This window comes from Microchirus variegatus (assembly GCF_963457635.1).
Source record: "Microchirus variegatus genome assembly, chromosome: 3".
Classification (NCBI taxonomy): domain Eukaryota; kingdom Metazoa; phylum Chordata; class Actinopteri; order Pleuronectiformes; family Soleidae; genus Microchirus; species Microchirus variegatus.
In genome coordinates, this window is record NC_139804.1 from 36356616 (window position 1) to 36372848 (window position 16233).

At 40.1% G+C, this 16233-nt stretch overlaps 1 protein-coding gene across 1 annotated transcript in view; it reads right to left on the reverse strand.

Annotated features, from left to right (window-relative positions):
- Window positions 1-3945: 3945 nt before the first annotated feature.
- The window catches only part of LOC310925162 (sushi domain-containing protein 6), a gene marked incomplete at its 3' end in the record, with an annotated part of 14744 nt that continues 2456 nt past the window's right edge, over window positions 3946-16233 (reverse strand). Inside the window, exons 2-5 of the mRNA XM_083887036.1 lie at window positions 11953-12100; window positions 8420-8620; window positions 6005-6149; window positions 3946-4294 (exon numbers count right to left, since the gene is read on the reverse strand). Of these exons, the coding sequence (XP_083743162.1) occupies window positions 3946-4294; window positions 6005-6149; window positions 8420-8620; window positions 11953-12061 (804 nt within the window). The 5' untranslated portion in view covers window positions 12062-12100. The remainder of the gene's footprint in view (window positions 4295-6004; window positions 6150-8419; window positions 8621-11952; window positions 12101-16233) is intronic.

Genomic DNA, 16233 nt, shown 5'->3' on the forward strand with positions numbered 1-16233 from the left:
ATAGTGTGACGTTTTTGGACCAAAACTTTTTATTCTAAAAAAATTTCAAATTTTGGACGACATAGTATAGTGACATTTTTGTCAAATTTTTGGACAAAAAAAGTTTTTCAAAAGAAATTGTGAAAGTGTGGACTACATAATATAATATGACGTCTTTGTAAAAATTTGGACCAAAAAAAAAAAACGTCAAATTTTGGGCAAGTATAGTATGAAGTTTTTGTCAAATTTTGGAGCAAAACATTTTTATTTTATTTTTTTTAATTGTCAAATTTTGGACCAAAATATTTTTTTCGAAAAATTGTCAAACTTTGGACTACATAGTATAGTATGACGTTTTTGGAACAAAACTTTTTTTTCAAAAATCTTTTCAAATTTTGGACATGTTATTATAGTATGACGTGTTTGTCAAATTTTATACAAAAATTTTTTTTCCTAATTTTTGGATGACTTATAGTATGACGTATTTGTCAAATTTTGGACCAAAACATTTATATAAACATCATGACGTCTTTTGCATGGTATACAATAGTATGACGTTTTTGTCAAATTCTGGAGCAAAACTTTTTTTTTTTTTTTTTAATCGTCAAATTTTGGACCAAAATATTTTTTTCAAAAAAAAATTCAAACTTTGGAGTACAAAGTATAGTGTGACGTTTTTGGACCAAAACTTTTTATTCTAAAAAAATTTCAAATTTTGGACGACATAGTATAGTGACATTTTTGTCAAATTTTTGGACACAAAAAGTTTTTCAAAAGAAATTGTGAAAGTGTGGACTACATAATATAATATGACGTCTCTGTAAAAATTTGGACCAAAAAAAAAAAAACGTCAAATTTTGGGCAAGTATAGTATGAAGTTTTTGTCAAATTTTGGAGCAAAACATTTTTATTTTATTTTTTTTAATTGTCAAATTTTGGACCAAAATATTTTTTTCGAAAAATTGTCAAACTTTGGACTACATAGTATGACGTTTTTGGAACAAAACTTTTTTTTCAAAAATCTTTTCAAATTTTGGACATGTTATTATAGTATGACGTGTTTGTCAAATTTTATACAAAAAATTTTTTTCCTAATTTTTTTCCTAATTTTTGGATGACTTATAGTATGACGTATTTGTCAAATTTTGGACCAAAACATTTATATAAACATTCTGACGTCTTTTGCATGGTATACAATAGTATGATGTTTTTGTCAAATGTTGGACCCCAAAAAAAAAACCGTCAAACTTTGGACTACATAGTATAGTATGACGTTTTTGGAACAAAACTTTTTTTTCAAAAATTTTTTCAAAATTTGGACATTATTATAGTATGACGTTTTTGTCTAATTTTGGACAACATTTTTTTTTACAATTTTTTTTCCTAATTTTTGGATGACATATAGTATGACGTATTTGTCAAATTTTGGACCAAACATTTTTTTTAAGAAAAATTGTCAAATTGTGGATGACATAGTATAGTAAATTTAGTATAACATAGTATATTATGACTTTTGAGTCCAAGTCATGTGACTCGAGTCCACGCCTCTGCCCCTTACTATCAAAAAAACCAAAAATATTCTTGTTTAAAAGTTAACAAAAAGAAAAAAAAAGCCACATGGCAAATGAAAACAAATGGCTGTACCAGAGCTGCATGTGATAAAGTTTTGTTATTGTCCCCTCATTTATCTTCTTCATGACCCTTCACATTCATGCTGTTGCCCTTTAAAGGCTCCAGAAGCTTTATGTGAGGATGTTTGTGTCGACTCACTTGCTGTAAATTCACTGGTTGCACATTCTCTCAGGTGACCGTGTGACAGCATCAGTGTCTTTCCTCTCCTTCTCCTTGAGTAACTCAACGTTGGCTCCAGTCACTTTTTGTACCCGGTGATTTAAACATGACTTCCTGCCTGTGAGACACCAGAAGTAAATCCCTCCTGATGACATAAAGCTGCCTGAGAAGTGACTCAGAGGAGGGGAAAAGTACCGCGTACTTAGGTGATGATGCAAAAAGTCACGATGCTCTACAGATGAGACGTCCTGAAGATTGACTGATGTATTTTCATATCATTAGATCTCTACTTTGCTGTCATATAAACACGTGTCTGACTGCTCAAAGTGGTGTTTTAAACTTTCTCAAAAAGTGTGTTATTTTCGATCAATATTGTGCAACAACACTAGGGCCAGGACCGTCCTTCCTCTCTGTATTTACTTCTCTTAATTTGAACGGCCTCAACCAAACATTATCCCCAGCTTGAACCAGAATCAGTTTAATATCTGATCTCATTAGGACCAGGTTTTTTTTTTCCCCACTGTTTACGACAGAAAACGTCCTAAAGAGGACACGAGCGACAAGAAAGGACAATTGAAATGTGGTCATTTCATCAGAAAATGTGCTTTCCAAGTTTCATAATCAATGATTTGTGGTCATTCATTCATTCATTCATTCATTCAGTTGAGTGCAACCTCAGCTGACCGTTTACAGTAAACAGAAGTGACACTTCTCTTTTATATTTCCTGACAATCGACAAGTCCAGCCCAACTTCTCCTTTTGATTGAACTGGATAAAACGCCCTCACACAGACCCAGGAGGCCTGACCTTTAACCCCCGGGAAAAGACCTCACACAGCAGCTGTGTGTTTCTAACATTAAATCAGGATTTTAATGACACTAATTCCTTTCTATGCAGTTTGTTATTATTCATCGGAACTGTGTTCAAAACCCTAATCAAAGAAAATCCCAGAATATTTCCTCTCTGCCCTGTGCTGACACACACACACACACACACACACACACACACACACACACACACACACACACACACACACACACACACACACACACACACACACACACACACACACACACACACACACACACACACACACACACACACACACATTCAATTCAGTTCATTCCCAAACAAGGTCAAGACTGCAGAAGAAGAAATAACCATCTTAACATTTATTCATCATACGTTTCTGTGCAATATTACAATGTACAAATAATAACTGTAAATATTACAATCATATAATAATAGTTAATATTCTTTAACAAAACACAAGATACATTCGTTCAGCTGCGTTACAGAGAGGGAGCCAGTGAGGTGAGAGAGGGTTTGGTATTATATATCTACTTTTTGTTGGTTTGTTTGGTTTAGTTTCCAATTATATTATATTTTTATTATAATATATTATATTCTGCTGTACACCCCTCAGTGTCTCTGCACCGCACTGGCTTCAAGTCAACAACACGAGCGAGCCGAGACCACAAATGCGACTGCACAAGAGTCTTAAAACGGAGATGGAACAGAGTCGGTCGCCGTGGCAACGACGGTTTCTATAACAGCGCAAAAGTGACTTCGTGAAGGAAGCCTCGGTCGAGCCCGTCACTGACGGGAGGCATAAATATGATGTCTTCAGAACAACACTGAAAACACACATAAACACACACACACACACACTTTTTAATTCTTTTTCTTTTTTCATTTAAAATGAAGGATTACGCGTGAATTTTTTTAAAAACATTATTTCTGTCAGGACAATAATAAAAACAAGGCGGTTTTACTCCTGAGAGTTGAGACTCTGGATATAAGCTTTTCACCTGACAGCGGAGACACACGTGCACATAAACTCCCTCCTCGTGCCCGTACAAGCAATCAATACTATACAATCAACATTTAATTCATGAATTCACCACAGTCCTCTCTAGTCAGGCAACTTTGTCACCTGACCTCTGACCTCTGGCCAATCACAGCTTATCAGCTTCATCTAAAATAGCGCGTCACAGGACACAAAATGTCCTAATCCTGAAAGTGCAGGCAGCACAGGAAGTCTGCAGTCATGTCCATGTCCATGTGCACGGTAAACACAGCACCACTTAGCTGTCAATCAAAAAGCATGCCGTCACTGTTTCACAGCCCGCGCCAAAGTAACAGTCACAGATGAAACCCTGACGGATCCGTCAATCAAGTGTCTTTGTCCTCGGCGACGTGTAGCTGTTGCAGCTGCAGCCGCGCGTCGCCGTCGCCCGTCCTGCCTCTGAGACGCGACGGCTGCACCTCCTCGTACGGCGGCGGGGGGTTGTCGGGGCTCTGCGAGGACAGCAGTGGGCGGTGGCTGTTGTCCAGCTGGTTGCAGCGGGACAGCTGGTGGCACACGGGCGCCGCCTCCTGAGCCAAGAGGAGCCGGGTGGGTCCGGGTGCCGAGCAGGCCGGAAGACGCTGCCCCCAGCTGCCGTACATGGCCTCCTCGTAGGAGGGAAGAGAGACAGGAAGTCCGTCCACCATCAGGTCCAGCTGGTCAGAGGAGCGACGGCTGCTGGAAGAGAGTGAGAGACAGAGAGAGAGAGAGAGTTCTTGAAAAAGCTCTTGACCTTTAACCTCAAACATTTACCACTGAACTGTTTCAGTTTCTCAATCAAAACAAAGCGGAGGCGGTTTGATGTGCGGTGTAGAGTCATGGGAACGGTTGTGTGGGCGGTGATTCAGAGTAGTCGTGATCCATTAGCGACAAATACACAACGCGCTGGCTAATGAGTAGCTGGTGCTGAATATTTCCTTCCTCACGCTGCTGATGTTTCACGTTATGACGGTCATAAACATTTGCTGTGTGCTTTTACGGGTAAAGACAGAGGTAACCGGAAGTCAAACAAGTGCTGTACATATAGTACAATAGTGGTCTCATGTGGATTTTTAACCTTTAAAGGGCCCATATTACACCCTATTTTTTCAAGTTAACAAGTTCCCTGGTGTCCTAATGAACATGTCTGTGACATCATTTGGTCAAAACACCATAAGGATGAAGCACCACAGCAGTTCAATCACCCTGACAAAACAGCCCTGTTCAAAACACTCTGTTTAGTAGTATCTCTTTAGGTCCACCTTAAAAAAAAAGTAAAAACAAAACTTAAGGGACAGGATAGAGCTCCGCCCCCTCTGCCTTGAAGACAATTTTTGCATGGTGGCCACTGTGGGTACTGCAACAAAAAATCCCATGGAGCCCAAAAAGCAATTTTCCCATTGACCGCAATAGTAAAAGAGACGCGTGTAAAAGTGTCCACAGGACACCTCGAGACATGGACACGGGCTTTTATAAATCTTTACATTATATTTTTTTCATATATGGAGTTTCATGTTTGAAAAACATTCCTAAAGGTCATAAAAAGCCCAGACAAATCTTATTTCTCAGAGTGACGTCACAGCTGTGTACGAGCACAGCCAAGCGCGGTCATGTGGCGTCTCGGGAACAGCGCTGCTGTCAGTGAACCGTACGATATGAAAACTTGTCGTACGGTTGTGGACTGTGGAGCTGTGACCGTGTGATGCACTGAGACCTGCGGTCACTTCACCACTGATTCCCGGTTTGTCTTATCGTCACTATCGGTTCATAAAGTTACTGTTAAATGTGATGAACACGCGAATTATAGTTGAATATAAATGTGTTGAGTGAAAGAATCGGGAGTTATAAACCTACTTTAACACGTTGTTATTGTTCCTAATAATAATTATATAAGTAAATAAGGGAAATCAGACAAAAACAACATGATTCCTGTAACACATATAAAGTAATAGTCACGGTCCTAACCCAAATAAACCATTTTTATTGATCGTTTTAATCTTTAACTCCGTCATTGTACTTTTCAGCTTCACTATATTCACTTCGATATCGTTGATTGTGCATTTATTTACAAATCGATGGTTAAAAGCCGAAGTTAACGTGACGGCGATATTCATGAAATCCGCTAGCTCACGTCATTAGCAATACTCCCATCATGCCTTTCGATGTTCATGTACGCGCCGAGCAAGTCGATAACGCGGACGGCTCGTTCACATATAGATGAGAGGAATGATGGTAGGGACACTTCTGCGCATGCTCTATGGGCCCCATAACCCGGAAATAAACGCGGAAGTCAAAACTTTTTTGGCATATGCGCTGGGTGAGCAGCTTCATAGGAATGATAATAGAGTTTGCATAACATGTCCCCTTTAAAGGTTCACCAGCGTCTATAGTAAATAATCTTCTTACCTGTGTGATTGACAGGGATAGAGGCGGGACTTGGCGACCAGGCAGGCAGTGGTGGTGAGCAGGAAGATGGACACGCCCACCGCCGTGGTGGCCATGCTGGGCATGGAGTCGTTTGATCTGTCGTCGGGGTTCATGTTCGGACCTTCTGAGGAAAGAGACACTCGTCAGATTGTGGGGAAACTGAGACATATTTCAAATGATGGTGGACGCACGTCATTAAAGGTCCAGTGTGTAAGATTACTTGACTTGTCCACACAGTAGAAAAGATCTATTCTCGCTGCCTTTTCCACCGTCTTCGTTAATTTAGTTTATTTATTGGGTTTTCGTGGGCGGAGCATATCCAGCTTACACTTTAAAAAACGCCGGTGTACGTAGAAACACGGCGGCACAACGATGCTACAGTATAAAAGGCTTATTCTTTTGAAAACTAGACCATTTTTATTTCATTAAACCCAGTAAATATTACATACTGGCTCTTTAAATCATTATCAATCAATAATACTGGTCAGGGAACGACTGTTTACGTCATGTATAAAGCAAAAATAACAACTGTTTGTGTGAGTTGCAGCTTCACAAATCTATGGATGGATGAATATTTTTCATTTATTTTTTTACTATTTTTTTTTTAAATGTATCTATTAAACAAACAATCGATTATTATTAATATTAATGATTATAGACAGAAAAGGAAGATATGCTCCCAGAACCAGAGTGTTTGTTGTAGGTTCATTTATCCAGTGTTGTTAATGAGAAGTAAACAATTATCTCTCTTGATCAACTGTGGGAAAACCCAACTATTCTGTGGTAAAAATGGTCAATAGATGATCTGATATGAGATCTATCCACAGGAAGATATGTTTATTTCAGTCAAATGATGGGGTTTCTCTGTACCCATGACACTATAGGAGTGGTTTTCCATGAAGCTCTGACACACTCCGTCACAGAGGAAATGTTGAATGGTTATTATGGTGGCTCGGCCCGCTTCCTCTTTCTGCACTTTCTGACTTCCTGTCACGACACGTTTGAGTGAGTGAGTGGTAACCGGGAGGAAACTGTTCTCCTGCAGAGTCTGAGCATCTCTGTAAGTAGGTCAAAAGATAAAGAGGGGTCGGGCCTTATTTTAAAAAGTGCTTGGTTATCAGTGGTTTATTAGTGATGATGCTTCAGGGATTAAACGTTTTAACAATTGACTGCAGTTGTTGTAGAAACATTAATATGAGCACAACACAAACATATAATTCAAATATAAACATCTGCACTGGAGCTCAATCGTGACGTCTGTTTAATGAACACTTGGAACAAGAAGGAACTGTCACAAAGTGAGTAATCGTCCTAGACCTAGACCGGAAGTTCCAATTAACTCTGTTTTTTTAGTGTGTATCTGCGTCATTACCTTGTTTACGAAGCGCTGAAGGTTCTAAACAAACAGTTCAGCCACTGCTGAGAACGCTGTGTTTTATTGTAATCTCGGGCTCAACGAGATCTCTGAAAATCCCGTAATAGTAACGTAAACAGCGGTTCTCCTGAACAGCAGATCGTCCTGCTCCGGGCACTAGTCCGGGCACATCCGGTTGCGTACATTGAACCGCAGAAGAAGAATAACGTCCGTTCTGGAGGTGTTTCACGAGCGACAGTGTCTTCTGACTCTGGGTCTGACTCCGGTTTAAAGTCGTCAAAGGGACTGCGGCGGGGAGTCGTGAAGAAGCTATTTTTAAACACTGTTAAAACAATGTTTTGATAATGAGTAGCAGTGCATCCACCGTTCCAGAGGGGGGCGCTGCGCTTCTGAGAGCTGGTGTGCTGAATATGTCACTTCCGGGTACTGGCCAATCACAACACACTCTGTCTTCTGGGTGTGAGATTACAGTCTGAAATATTGCGGCTCAGGACAGCGTCAGAAAAGACAGATTTCTGTCGACTCGTTTACAGCAACTAGGAGGTTTTTGAGCATAAAAACAAGTTAATGTATGTAAGTAGACCTCCATATGTGCAACAGGACCACTCTATGGCACCTTTAAATTGTCTGAATCACCACGCGGATGAATCACGGAGTAGATTATAAACTGAAGTTGCTGCTGCTGCTAAGTCTCAGCTTGTTTATGGAGGAAGGAATTTGTTTTATGTCACATGACTTGTGTCATCTTTGCGGGAGGTTTTTGATCCAAACTTCATAGAAAAGAGCAGCGGGACCACGAGAGGGAAGTGAACTCCTGGAACAATGAGCTCCACGGGTCTGACTTCTGTTCCTTTGTGAAGCATTCACTGAATCATTTCAACTCATTCAAACTGTGTTCTCTGCAGGATAATGCTAAGAACTCACAAGATTCAGTGGATTCAAAGTCTCTCACTGAGCCCAAACCAGTCGATTCATGTCAAATACTGCGACATAAACATTATATTGTTGTTGCGTCTTACCTTTGATGGGGACGCAGGTGGGAATCGGAGGCTGCCACTTGCCTTGGCGACACCTGGACACGCGGGCCCTGCTGATGTGGTAACCGGGCTCACAGAAGAAATGGATGGAGCTCTTCTGGGGGAAACCTCGACACGGAGACGGATCGCAGCGGAAACCTCCATGTTCCGGCACCAGAGGGTGGGTGCAGTTGCTCAGTCTCCCTGTGGAAACAACAAGACAGGTTTGAAAATCACACTCGACACACATGTTCGTTTCCCAATAGAGGGTTTTCACGGCGGGTCTTCAAACCGGAAAGTCGCCGTTTTGGAGGGAACTCCGCAGGTAAACAAAGCGCACTCAAGCAGATCCCGAACACCGAACTAAAGGAAATGTTGAATTATTGCGTGTTTTTGGCTGTACCAATCGGTCATTTGGAAAAGCATTTGGAGTTTTATAGACTACCAAAAAGTTATAACAAATCAGGGAGAACAATGGGGTAAACGAAGCTAAACCAGGACCTACGAAGGCAAAAATCTGGACAACATCCGAATTTGTTTGGCCCATTTCTTGTCAGGTAAGTGATTGTTGATAGCAGCGGCTCTTAAAGGTGAAGTAAGTAGTTTATAGTGCCATCTAGAGGAGAGGCTGAAATTTACAACAAAGAACTGCTCCTCTGCTCACCCCCTCCCTTCCCTGAGCGCTACGGTGTCCTCAGCCGGTCAAATGTCGTCCTCGTCGTCTTTCTCCGTGTCAGCAGATGAGGTTCGTGAGGCGAGGGAGAGGGCGGAGCTACCGCGGCCGTAGCAGACGAAGCGGAGAGAGTGGAGGCGGGACTTCCTGCTACAAGTAAAGAGACGCTTGATTTGTTCTCTCGCGTTTGTCCTTACAGGCTCCTGTAGAAACATGGCGTCTCTCTGCTAACAGTGGCTATGCAACCGCGGCCCGCGACCGTGTTATTTTACATGACTTTTTGAAACACTACAAAAACGATACAAAAACTATTATACAGCGACTAGACAATGCAGGAGCACATAATATGTATAAAAAAGTGGATTTTGGGTTATATAAACCCATAAATACTACACAGTGTCCCTTTAACCCTTTTAGCACCATAATAATAGATATATTTATATACTTTCAGAGGCAGTTTGAATGATTAAAATTGCACAAAGGAGCGAGGAGTTACGATTATTTGAAATACACAAGCGCCGCAGTGTCACCGGTGATCCCCGTGGTCGTAAAAGGGTTACACTAATTTTCTAAGTGTGATGATGATAATATAATTCATATAGTGTACGTACAGTGTATAGAAATACACTAATGAAATGAAAAACTCTTGGCTAACGTTACACCTTGGGTATTCATGATATCATACAGTTAAGGTTAGGTTGAATAAAGACGTTATTGACGATATCAGACGGAAGACTCCATGGATCTGCACCACCAATAAACCGTCATTTTTCCAAATATCGCGGCCTTCCCCTCAGACCAAGTCCTTCCCTGTGTGCCTTTGCATCTATAACGCATCTTGAGGAGCTTTTCTGTGGTATCGGACGTTTCTCCATCGCAGTTTTTTTTACCTCCGAGTACCTCCCGTTACTGCCCCGAACGTGACGTAGGTGAAAACCCTCTATAGATTTAGCTCAGTTTATGATAGCATCTCATAGAAATCCCACAGACTTTAGTGGGCGAGGAAATGTAGAAGTAGAAAATGGAAGCTGCCACTCTCGTTTATGGTAATGTGTCATTATTATTTTTAACCAGTGTTGTAAATATTCATCGATTCATAGTTTAAAATGTCACCGACAGGACAATAAAAAGGGATTGTGTCCTCGTCTGCTCTGGAGTCACTCAGTGTCACTCAGTGTCCATCAGCAGCAGATAACGGTCACTTACTGGGCAACATCTGACTGAGAGTGAAAGGGCAACATGGTCTGATCAGCAGTTTAGTAACAGAGGACACAAAAGGTGACGTTATTTTCCCCATTAATTGAATGAATGAAAAATGTCTGATTGAGTCTGGATCTGTTCACTGTAAACAGACAGTGTTTCTGTTCACATTTTTGTTTCCTTTTTTGCTCAAAATGATGAAACGTCAAAAAGTTTCCCACAGCCTTCCGCTTGGTTACTCAACGCTGCAGCTCTGCCAGACAAAACCGAGGCTGGTACCCACTTCCTCCATGTCATCACCGTACAGATCTGCATCTGCAGGATTATGGTTTCCACTGTCCGCGCAACAAAAATATCTTTCACCACGAACACCAGCGCAAGGAATTCACCAGAATGTCTTTAAATAAAGATTCAGGTGGAAAAGTCTCGGAAAGTCTTTCAGGGGATTTTTCATGATAATCTGAGAGCGAGAGATTCGTTCAGTCTGCACTGATATGACAAAGAGGCATGAAAGGAATCAGAATTTAAAATGTAACTGTAATGGATCAGAGATCAAAACCTAAATACGTTTACGTACGTTTAGTGCATCACTAAATAGAACGTGGTGAACATTTATCTGGGTAATTATTAAATTTTTATTTTATACACAAACACACACACACACACACATATATATATATATATATATATATATGTGTGTGTGTGTGTATAAAAAAAATTTGGCAAAAAACTTTTGGTCCAAAATTTTACAAAAACATCACACTATACTATGTCGTCCAAAATTTGAAAAATAAAATTTGACACAAAATTTTGGGTCCAAAATTGGACAAAAACGTCACACTATACTATGTCGACCAACATTTAAAAAAAAATTTGGCCCAAAATTTTTGATCCAAAATTTGACAAAAACGTCATACTATACTTTGTCATCCAAAATTTGAAAAATAAAATTTGACACAAAATTTTTGGTTCAAAATTTGACAAAAACGTCACACTATACTATGTCGTCCAAAATTTGAAAAATAAAATTTGACACAAAATTTTTGGTCCACAATTTGACAAAAACGTCACACTATACTATGTCGTCCAAAATTTGAAAACAAAATTTGGCAAAAAAATTTTGGTCCAAAATTTTACAAAAACATCACACTATACTATGTCGTCCAAAATTTGAAAAATAAAATTTGACACAAAATTTTGGGTCCAAAATTTGACAAAAACGTCACACTATACTATGTCGACCAACATTTAAAAAAAAATTTGGCCAAAAATGTTGGATCCAAAATTTGACAAAAAAAATTTGGCCCAAAATTTTTGATCCAAAATTTGACAAAAATGTCATACTATACTATGTTGTCCAAAATTGGAAAAAAAAATTTTTGTTGACAAATTGAGTATAGCATGTTATAGCAAACAAAGGAAGTGATTTCAATGAAAACAATGCGAGGACCGGCCAAAATGTCCTCACTCCGTAAAAATGACCTCACTTTGTTGGTTAAAAACCCTACCTGGTCCTCAGTATGCTGCAAGTACAAGAACACACACACACACACACACACACACACACACACACACACACACACACACACACACACACACACACACACACACACACACACACACACGCACACACACAGGTGTTTGGAGGACTCTGGAGTCGTACCTGCAGCGAGGAGCGGTGAGGAGGCGAGGAGGAGGCAGAGGACGAGGAGTCCACCCACCAGGCGGATGTGTCCACGCGGCCATGGACACGGGACGACTGACGTGGACATGGACGCAGACTTCCTGAGGACCTGCAGCAGAGGTGAAGTCTGTGTTCAGACAGAAGGCAGCTGTTAGAAAGAAGTGACACCTCGACACCACGGTGACATGACAGCTGTGAGTCAAGAGCGCTGTGTGTGTGTGTGTGTTTTGTTTTTTTTTCTTCTTCCGTCAGCTGTGGAACAACCTGTTTTTGTTTGCTTTAATCCTCAGAAATGCTGACTCAGCAAACTCTGCTGCTGTGTTCATTCACATCAGCTGCACTGAGCGAGAGGCCTTCAGTTTGAATGACATTTTAACCTCTGACCCCTTCAAGCTAAACAATGATCATTAATTATTATTATTGTTATTATTATTATTGACACCTTTATTAAACTCATTTATGAACTATTTATTGCAACTGTGTGTTAATATAAAACAGTAGAAAAGAAGCAGATTTTTCTCTAATTAATAAAGCAAGTTTTTGTCCTTTTATTGGATGTTTTTTTGTGTGTTTTCTCCCGTGTGTGTGTGCTTTAACAACCAATTTCTAACAATACAACAGTTTAACAAGCATCAACACAGTGTTTCAGCAGCTTTATATTCTTATTAATCCACTATCTTTGGATGTGTTTTATTATCTTGTAAAAAAATGTTGCATTGTTGTGATGCTTTAATGTGCGATATGAAAGGTACTATATCAACAAAACAAATATTATTTGTTATTTTTCCCCGACTTAAATAAAACAAAGCTGGTTCTTTTCCAAAAGTTGTAAAATCGAGCATTCAAAAGGAGATTTGTCGAGACTTTATAAAGATCCATAAAGATCCATGAAAACAGCAGCTGGAGAAGACGATCCAGAGACTCGTTAGCGTCGCACTCCTAAATGCTGTGTGTGTGTGTGACTGATAAGGCTAACGTATGACTGTAAACGTGTCTGTAACCTTTCACTCGCCTCGCGCTCGTTACTCTTTCAGCTCTGATCATATTGATCGGCAGCCACAGATCTACAGCTGAGCCGCAGTGACAGCATCTTCGTTCTGGAAGAGAAACCTCAAGCAACCAAACTCTCTCTGCAAATGACTCACACACACACACGAACACACACACACACACACTTCCTGTGAGTGCCAATAATGACAGACATGTGCCAGGACGCTCAGTGACCACTTCATTAGGTACACACGACACCAGGGAATGAGTCATTGGAGACAAACACTGTGCTGTTTGTGAAGGTGTTGACGTGTTGTGTGTTCATCTACTGCATCTACTGCATCTACTGCATATATAAAAGCAGTTTGGACATTTTCCTCTGAACTCTGGCATCAACAACACTGTAAAAAAAAAGAAGAAAAAAGTTGAGAAAACTCTAAATTTCAAGGCAACTTGATGCAATAATTTTTTGAGTTTACAGCCAAAACAAAAATCTAGAGTTTTTCTTTTTAAGTTCCATCAACTAATATTATTTTGTTAGACAAACTTGTAAGTTAAAGTTGTGCCAACTCAAAATTCTCTTTTCAAACAGTTTGGCGAACTAATCTTCAGATTATTATTATTATTATAATTTTGAATTTTGAGTTGGCACAACTCTAACTTACAAGTTTGTCTAACAAAATAATATTAGTTGATGGAACTCTGTTAACCCTAGAACACTATCAAATTCTCAAATTCAAAACACCATCACTAACGCCGGGTGATTTTTACCAGAGATAATAAATACACCCAATAATACTTAATAGTTCTTTTATTTTAAACTGTGTCATGTCTAACAAAATGAAAGAAAAGCACCATGAGGGGACGAATATAAAAATGCTCCAAAATGACTGGAAAATTTGGAATTTGGGAACAAAAAATTTCAAAAAAATATATATAATGAAAAACTACGTTTTCATAAATGTATTTGCTCAGGTGAAAACCACCCGGCAATGGTGTTCTAGGGTTAAAACCATGAGATCTTTTGTTGGGCTGTAAACGCAAAAATTGATTGCAGCAAGTTGCCTTGAAATTTAGAGTTTTCTTTTTTTATTATTTTTTTTTACAGTGAAGGCATGTTGGCCTGAGAAATGCTGCTCTGAGATCAGCATTTCCTGAAAAGCTCGGACTGTGCCACAACTGTGCCACGTTCACACAAAGTCACTGAAATCCTGTTTCTACATCATTTTTGTAACACAAATACCACGTGAGTTTTCTCTGTGTGTGTGTGTGTGTGTGTGTGTGTGTGTGAAAATGATTGCGTGCCAGTGCTCTGGGTCTATTTAGTGTGTGTTTCTTTAATGTCAACAGAGATGCCAGTCATACCAGGAGCAGCAGGGGAGAGTACCCCCTCCCCCGTGTCTCTCACACACACACACACACACACACACACACACACACACACACACACACACACACACACACACACACACACACGCACGACTTCTGTGACCGCAACCTGCGTGGGACGTCTGCATCTTAGTCATCGTGACCCTTTTGCGATATAATACCTTGTGCTGTAATGTTCGTGCAACGAATAATTGTGAATTGCGATGCTGTTCACAATCAACAATATTTCTGGCTGGTCTTAAATGTCAGTTTCCCACTGGTTTCAGTGTGAGCTCCGGCGGCTCTTTGAAGAGTGAAGGAAAGTGTTTCAGTGTTTCAGACGCATCACGATACGTTCCTCTGCTACTGTACAACGCCTATTAGATCATCTGCATCGATATCTCGTTATCGTGACTAATGTGGATTTCCACCGAACGCGGACTGAGGTTACACGACATTAAAGTTCAGCGACTGCACGATTCTGCACTTACTGTGTGTGTGCGTGTGTCGTCGTCGTTGCGTGCCAACTGGGGCTAATTCATCGAAATCTTATCGCATCCTGCTGCGATATAACTATTCTTTAGATTAAACGTTGTCCTAACCTACGCACAGACTGAAGAAAACCTCAGTGTTCATCACAGATCTGCACAAATGTCACACAGGAGTCATTTAAAACACCTTATTCAAATGAAAATGAGCATAATTATGTACAAAAAAAATGACCATTCCCTCTCATATAGTGAATCATATCGCAAATTCAAGTAGATATTTATTTCAAATACACTGAGCTGTGTAGTGGCAACAGTGTTGGTGGTTATTCAAACCCGTGCTAAATTTAGTCCAGTGTTGTAAAGTCATGTTTGCTGCTGTGAATCCTCTCTGCCTGTGCTGGATGTTTCCTGGATGTGTTTTCTGGCACACACACACACACACACACACACACACACACACACACAGACACACAAAGTGCATTTTCCAGCCACATCGGGGGATATGTGTGTGTGTGTGTGTGTGTGTAGGAATAACAACGACAGCACACACACACACACAAACCTTCCACAGAGAATGTGGCGTCGCCTGACACTGGGTAAATAAACTGGGATGAATTGGGAGTAAAGTGGTGTCGAGTGCCTTCACCCACTGAACCACATCTGACAGTCTGGTTCAGGGGTCTGCAACCTTTACAATGAAAAGAGCCATTTTTGTCCCCTCTCCACCCAAATGAAATTATTCTGGAGCTGCAAAAAAACCTATTTGATCCTTAAAATGAAGATAAAATCACACGTAAAGTTGTCGTTTTTACACATACTATATTTAAAGAACTACAGTTCGTCGCACGTTGATACCAAACCTCTAAAGCAGGGGTCTGCAACCTGCGGCTCCAGAGCCTCATGTGGCTCTTCAGCCCCTCTGCAGTGGCTCGTTGTTGCTTTGAAGAAAAAAACAATGGTTTTATTTTCCATTTTATTTTCATATTTTTTTACACTTTATTGTAGAGATAAAGGTGTATATAAAAGGGTTTTGATATTTTGTGCATTACATTCCAATGCGATATTGAAAAACCTCCCTGAAAGCCATTACATTAAAGTAATGTGTACATGAAGAAGTACACATTTGGAGTCCTGTGCATTTTTAGATCCAAGTACTGTATTTTCCGCACTATAAGGCGCACCTTCAACGAATGTCCTGTTTTAGAACTGTTTTCATATATAGGGCGCACCGGATTATAAGGCGCATAAAATAGAAGATATTGCAGTCAAGCGTTTGACCGGGGTTGCGTTATGCATCCACTAGATGGAGCTGTGCCATAGGGAATGTCAACAAAACAGATAAAGTCAAACTTTACCAATTAATCCTTATATAAGGTGCTCCAGATTATCAGGCGCACTGTCGTTTTTTGAG